Source organism: Morone saxatilis, unplaced genomic scaffold (assembly GCF_004916995.1).
Source record: "Morone saxatilis isolate NCDOM2014 unplaced genomic scaffold, NCSU_SB_2.0 Contig15, whole genome shotgun sequence".
Lineage (NCBI taxonomy): Eukaryota > Metazoa > Chordata > Actinopteri > Moronidae > Morone > Morone saxatilis.
Genome location: NW_023339707.1, coordinates 18,668,746 through 18,676,037, shown reverse-complemented (window position 1 = coordinate 18,676,037; position 7,292 = coordinate 18,668,746). Strand labels below are relative to the sequence as shown.

Here is a 7,292-nt window from a genome sequence, read left to right as displayed (position 1 = left end):
ACCAGGACCTGAAAGAAGAGGTCCCATTATGGAGGGTCCTGGGACTGACATGAGAGGACCAGGAGGTCCAGATTTCATGGGACCGGGGCCTGAAAGAAGAGGATTTTCAATGGAGGGTCCTGGGCCTGACAGGAGAGGACCAGGAGGTCCAGATTTCAGAGGACCAGGCTATGGAAGGAGAGGTCACACTATGGACATTCAAGAGCCTGACAGGAGAGGACCAGAAGGTCTAGAATTCCAGGGACAAGGGCCTGACAGGAGAGGTCTGATCATGGGTGGACCAGGGCCTGACAGGAGAGGACCAGTTGGTCCAGACATAAGAGGGCCTGGGTATGAAAGGAGAGGTCCTCCTATGCAGGGTCAAGGGCCTGACAGGAGAGGGCCAGGAAATCAAAACATAGGTGGACTAGGTCCTAACAGTGAAGGGCCATATACGAGGGGTCCTGGGCCTGACTTCATAAGACTGGGGCCTGAACAAACTGGTCCAGGTATGGAAGGTCCTGAATCTCACACTAGAGGACAGGGAGGACCACACTTCATGGACTCCAGGCCAGAAAGTAGAAATTCAAATATTGATGGCCCAGGGCCTGACAGGAGAGGTCCAGACATCAGGGGACCAAGGCCAGAAAGACCAGATTCTGGTATGGAGGGTCCAGGGCCCAACAGGAGAGGGTCAGGAGGTCCAAACATGAGGAGATCAGGGCTTCAGCATTCAGGTCCAAATATAGAGGGCCCAGTGCCTGGGGGGAGGGGTCCAGAAGGTCCGAATTTCAGAGGACCTGGGCCAGAAATAAGACCTGATATGGAGGGAACAAACAACAGCAGGGGCTTTCCAGGATGCCCTCAGTTTAGGGGTTCTGAGGCAGAAAGAAGACCTCCAGTTATGGAGCGTCCAGGGCCTAATAGGAAAGGTCCAAGAGGTCCAGATTTTAGAGGACTAGGCCCAGGGCCTGACAGACAACTACCAGGAGGCCCAGGCTTTAGGGAACCTGGTCCTGAAAGCAGGGGTCCAGATATGGAGGGCCAAGAAACTGATTGGAGTAAATCAGGTGGCCCATGCACCAGACAAAAACGTCCAAATACAGAAGGTCTAAGACATAGAAGAGATGACTGGGGAGGTCCTCACTTCCGAGGATCAAAACCTATCCAAGAAAGCCCAGGACATTTGAGAGGTACAGGAGATGATTGGAGTGGTTCTGATTCCATGGGTCCAGGGCCTGTTCAAGATGACTCAGATATGGCATGCCCAGTGCCTAGTAGGGGGGGACCTGGAAATGAATGGAGAGAGTCTGATAGAAAGGGTGCTGGGCCAAATAGACGGGGGCCTGCTCCGTTTTTCAGAAGGGAAAGAGATCAAGACAATAGAGGACAAGGCCATGATAGAAGAAGTCCAGGTATGAGAGGAGGTCGAGATATGGGGAATGATTGGAGGCAGCCAAACTTCAGGAGTAATATGGGAGGGCCAAACATGGAAGGGCCTAGGGCTCATCGGGGAGGTCCAGACATGAATTCATGCCCTAACAGAAGAGGGTTTGAGATGGAAGGTCTTGATAGAAGAGGAGGTCCAGATTTAAGACGCCCAGGACCTGGAAATAGACATCCAAACATGGAAGGTCCAGGGACTGATGGGAGGTTTTCAGATTGTGGGGACCTAGGATCTGAAAGGCAAGGTGTGGACATGGAAAACCCAGAAACAGATAGACATGGATTTGAGCATGATTTTGGGAGGGAAAGGAGAGGTCCAAACATGAGAAGGTTAGGGCTGGGTAAAACGCATATGATGGGCTCAGCACCTGAAAGCTCAGATATAAGACATGGGCCAGGGGAGTGGGATATAAACACTGAGGGCCTAGGGTTAGACTCAAGGGGATCAGAGCCAGCATTACATAACTTCAATAGTCCTCATCAAGTTGCCAGATTCCAAGGCCCTTGTGATCCACATTCTGCACCGAACAGTGGGCCCCTAGGTCCAGCTCAAAGCAGTGGAGGAAACTCATGTCCTGGGTTTAACAAACTCCAAAATCAACAAGCAGTAAAACCTCAGAGACACAGAGCTGCCTTACTTCCCACTCCAACAGAAGGTCTTATACGCTTTCCAAATCGTATGATCAACAATCCTGATGTCTTCAGTCCAAAACGAAAACAAAAAGGTCACCCAACAGATAGGGAGTGGAGTAGAGGTAGACCATTTAATCGAGAAAAAGAATTGGTCAAAGAGCATAGACCGGAGCAGGAGAAAAGTCTAAGCATATCTTTAGATGCAGGTACAAGGGGTGTGGAAGAAAAAAAGGAAGAGGGCAAGGAAACTAAAAACAATCAAAGTATGGACAGTGATGTCAAGCCAAGTTAGACTCATTCATAAACCCCTCAGTTAGGCTGATGGACTACAAAAATGCTTAATATTGTCATATTGGATTGAGATATTACAGCGTAATGCACATTAACACACACTGGGAAGTGACTGTTCATGTTTTATTTAAATTTCAACACGACCTACAGGCAAGGCCTTATGAAAGATCAGACATGGCTTGATATGCTCAGAGGTATTTGAGTTCATTATGTTTTAGTTTGTCTTAATGTATTCAAAGTAGATGTGTTTATTTTTGTTATTTGATTATGACAACATGCATCTTAACTGATCACTGGTAAATTCAGCTACTTGATATGTATTTATAGTTTGAAATAGTCTAGTAGACATGTTTTGTACAGAAAATGTACATTTCTTTTTGTTTCATCATTTTTTAACATAGCCATAGTGTCAGTACGGTAGCCATTGTCTGGCTTTAATGTTCTTATGCTGATTAAAAAATGGCTTGTTTCATTGTTCTTTTAGAATGCAAGAAGTCAATAAAATGACATACCTTTTTTAATTTGTGTTTAGTTTGAGTTTTTCATCAATATTTATATTGATCGCAACATGAGTACAGACATTGATTATACAGGGAAAAAAGGTTTGTGTACATGTTATTGGTTTGGTCTGGTTGTGGTTTGAAAAGTAATCTATAACAATTCATATAATCTTATTAGCTAATCATATACTGTACATATACTGTATGTTAATCTGCTAATTAACTATAGAGGTCTAAAAAATTTAGTTGAGTAAAAGTACAATATTTGCCTATGAAATGTTTTGGAGTAGAAATATAAAGTAACATAAAATATGAATACTCTAGTACCTTTAAATAAGTAAATTGTTCTTCTGTACTCCGCTTGAATAGTAAGTATTGTAAGACAGAAAAACAAATGTGTTGTTATAGGAACCTCTGTACTCTCAATGCTTTTTAGAAATGTTGACCAGCCTCAGTTGGGTTTTACCTGCCCTAGTTTAAAACAGTGCCAGCCAGAGTGAATAGAGCTTAACTGTTTTTGACACAATCCCTATTCCAGGGAAAATTCTTTTGGCACATTGTTTAAACTTGTCTATCATGCAAAGTGTTGGGCCATAAAATCTTTAATCTTGAAAGGGCCATAGTTTGCCTTGTTTTGGAGTGACTTGTATTGTTTTCACTGTAATGTAGTCTATTTTGCACATTATAAGCACTACCTTTTAATTAGTTTTCAGGTGTCTTAAGGACTCTTGCTGTGACAAGGAGATAGAGATAGACAATAGGAAAGTGAGAGAAAGTCCTTGGGGGGAAAAAAAAGCTATTCTAGTAGAGGTCTGAGTCTGCCTATAGTGATGTTGTCCATCAGTCACATCCACGTGCAAAGCTCATGTCTTACCAAAGGGGGGAGACAACGGTCAGTTGAATCTTTAGTTCTTAGTCAGGCATCACAACATTCACCAAGCAGTAGATATATACTAATAATGTACTATTATCAATTTGGTCCAGTGCTGCACAGTTATTAACATTCATTATTATTTTTGATTTTTCTTATTAATCATATGTATTTATCATATTAATAAGGAATATCAACCATGTGATTAATACTAATGCTGAAAGTAGTCAAATTATGTAATATTAACAAAAAGAAAAATCACATATTGATTGGGCTGGACTAATGTAGTCTCACCTGTACATACACATCAATGATAATGTGACTTCTACCCAGCCTTGACCCGGATTGCTGACCTTATCATGGGATGTTTTATATTCCTACTAAATTCAACTCCATGACCCCACACAGCCATACATGAAGCCACGTGAGCTATTAGCTGTTCTTTTCCATCCTCACTGTCATGACTATCACAATGGTAGGAAAACTATGGAATAACCCTTTAATAGTTGTTTTCTAGTCTGGTCATATTCAGTGGTTAAGCTTCTGCAGGTTGTTGGGATATTTGCAAACATATCTTGATGTGTAAAAACCTTCCATCTAATACTTTTTAACAGTAGCGGAAGAAGTAATTAGCAGCCTTAATGTAAAAACACTAATAAATATTATTATAACTCATATTATAGCTTATTACAGTATTATAGCTAAGCAAAACTACTTCATGTAATTTTGGATAGTGTTTAAACCAGGGGTGGATAAATAATTAAAATCTTCTACTTAAGTTAAAGCAATACAAGTAAAAGTCCCCAATAAAATATTGCTTAGGTAAAATTGCAGAAGTGTTATCAGCAAGTAAATATTATTATAATATTATTATGAATAGTAAGTAGTACTCATAGTACGCATAATGCTGTAAACCCCTATGAGTGTTTTATTATTGTTTTTTGTATTATTATTACGGATGTATTCATGTGTAATTAACATTTTATTCTAGTAGTTGATGAGGTGGAGCTGATTCTGATGGGGGAGTTTAATATATCTTATATCTATCTTACCAATTAAAAGTAATCCAGTACAAAACAGAAATGGCCTTCTCAAGTAAAGTATAAGTACCTCAAATTTGTAGTGTACAGTACTTGAGTAAATCTACTACTAATGATAATAATAATAACAGTAATCACAATATAGGGTATAATAACTTTATTTATCCCCTTGGGGAAATTCATATAGTACTTTCCACCACTGTTTACAACACTGAATGATATTTATTTATATAATATATGGATTAAAGTTCAATATTGCCATCTGAAACGTTAATGTAGTGGAGACAACTGCATCTAATGAAACTAGAAAACAATCCTCCAGCATTTTAACTCCTCCTTAAGTAAAGCACTTGAGTAAAACTACTTAAAAAAGGTTGTTTGTGACATTTTCGGATAGTGTCTCGGTCTATTTTTTGTCTGTACAAAATAAAAAGTGACATTTGAGTAACCCTTCAGCTGTGAGAGCCAGAGACTGAAACGACGTCCGGGAGTTGAACGCCAACGTCCGTTACTACCGACGGTCCGACGGAGTTTACATGAAAACAGTAAGGCCCATAAAGAGAGCTTAATTATAACCGCAGCTTATTTAATGTCCACCCCTTAAAAATTAGACGACTTTATAATTGACTTCAGAAACTGTTGTGGCGTTTATGATAACGTATCGCTGGAAGTTGGCGATGTTTTAAATCACATTTTGACGTTAACGTACGCCCAACGTCTGCTCTGCCCGTTAGCTTAAAGTTCCTCGTTCGCTAAATTCACGAGCTAGCTGTTGTAATTACGGACTATTTATAAAAACCGCGAAAATCTTAGGAAGTTGTGGATAAATTGTTTAATTGTGTTATTTTTTTTATTTATTATTATTTATGCTGTGTTCAGAGATATTAATTTGAATAATTTAAACACTTGCGCGGTGACGCAGCAAGTTAACTTTAGCTAACTTAAAGGTTAACATGTGTTGAGGCTACATGCTCTGTTCTGGTGGCAATGTATAGACTTTTTAAAAAAATATATATTTTTATGATCTCTTATAATCCCGTCTTCTAGAGTGAAGTATGTCATCGCTTTCCTCAGCTTGTAAAACCATCCACGTTTCACCTTCGTTCAAAGAACACACCTGTGAGTGCGTTGGTGTGATTTTCAGCCAAGGTGCATGTTCAGCACAGGAACAGGGGCAGATGTTGGGAACCGAGCTGGGTATGATGGAGATGTCAGAGGTCGAGTACACACACCTCCAGCACCTCATCCAGGCCCAAATGGAGGCCGCACCTCCAGATGGGCCAGATGCCAGATCCCACCCTGCTACAGTGATGGTTAAAGACGGATCCACAATGATTTCTCCCTTCGCAACCACCCAAGCTATTGATCTGTCGACTTCAACGGATGAGCACTGTCTGGTGATGCCAGGGGAGAAGACGCCAGCTTCTTACGGAGAGGTCCCGGGTTTTGTGCTCGCCAGGGTCAGAGGCGAAGACAGTCCCACTGAATCGCGAACCAACAGCAGCGTATCTTCACAAAAGCGATCCCGATCAGCTGCCAGAGTTTGCTTGGAGAAAAGGTTTAGCACGATGCCTACAGACACCCCGAGACAGCAAGATATTCAGTCTGCCGTTCTTAGCAAGTAGGTTTCACTCACACACTGTGTTGCTGTCTGTTATCCCCATAATGCTCCTGTTGTACACATTTTTTTAATGACATCTCTGTTGTGTTTCAGTTTTTTGACAATGCTTCAGCAGTCTGCTGAGGCTCAAGAGGCCGCCATGCATCCCCAAATGCAGAAGTGGATGAAAACTGAAAGAGCAAATCCTTTTGAGGTTTCCAGCCCGTTTGTAGGGGGTGTACCGGTATTTAACCCAGTCACCAACATGTGTGAACAAGTATGCTGAAAGAAAATAATCTAAATGCACTTTCTTACAGCTTTGTAGGAGCCGTAGATGGAGTTAATTATTCGACCTTTTCTTCTCCTGTTTTAATCACAGGTGATTGGCCATATTCCTCACATGGTTGAACCGAAGCATCAAGGTTTAATCATCCCCAAGGGCTTCTCGTTTAACTTCCGCCCGGAGAGGGTTGTTACAAAAGCTCACTATACAAGTGGCAGCAACCCAACAGAGGAGCAGCACTTGGTGAACATAGAAAGTAAGAATCAGCACTCTGAACAATCTGACGTCTAAAGTTGAGTTATGTTGTCGTCTCCTGTACGGATACATGAACGGTTGCGTTTTGTGTCTTCACTCTCATCTTTTTCATAGACGATGTGGCGACCCCTGCTGCTGCCTCTAGGAAACATGCCGGCACCCACAGCTCGCAAACCGTCAAGGCAGCCCAAGACTCCGCTGGAGAGTCAGCCAGCAGCACCAGGAAAAGAGCTCGATCGCACATGTCACTCAGCCAGCGGCGGGAGAGACACAACAGTAAGGAGAGGGAACGCAGGTGAGCAGCCATTACTAACAGCTGAAGGTATCTGCGCTCCCTCCACAATATGTGACTTATAATACATATAGTATTGTGTATTAGGGCCTTTTCTGGGTC

At 41.9% G+C, this 7,292-nt stretch overlaps 2 protein-coding genes across 3 annotated transcripts in view; both read left to right on the top strand.

Annotated features, from left to right (window-relative positions):
- si:ch73-181d5.4 overlaps positions 1-2,870 on the top strand; it is a 31,564-nt gene extending 28,694 nt beyond the window's left edge. The window contains exon 17 of the mRNA XM_035656691.1: positions 21-2,870. Coding sequence (XP_035512584.1) covers positions 21-2,350 — 2,330 coding nt within the window. The 3' untranslated portion in view covers positions 2,351-2,870. The remainder of the gene's footprint in view (positions 1-20) is intronic.
- Positions 2,871-5,118: 2,248 nt separating this feature from the next.
- The window catches only part of LOC118323966 (transcription factor-like 5 protein), a 4,163-nt gene continuing 1,989 nt past the window's right edge, over positions 5,119-7,292 (top strand). Inside the window, exons 1-5 of one of the 2 annotated variants that reach the window (XM_035656052.1) lie at positions 5,119-5,305; positions 5,808-6,381; positions 6,475-6,637; positions 6,740-6,899; positions 7,013-7,193. In XM_035656052.1, coding sequence (XP_035511945.1) covers positions 5,816-6,381; positions 6,475-6,637; positions 6,740-6,899; positions 7,013-7,193 — 1,070 coding nt within the window. In that variant the 5' untranslated portion in view covers positions 5,119-5,305; positions 5,808-5,815. Of the gene's footprint in view, positions 5,306-5,629; positions 6,382-6,474; positions 6,638-6,739; positions 6,900-7,012; positions 7,194-7,292 lie in introns of those variants that run through there. The other variant, XM_035656053.1, reaches the window with a different exon arrangement.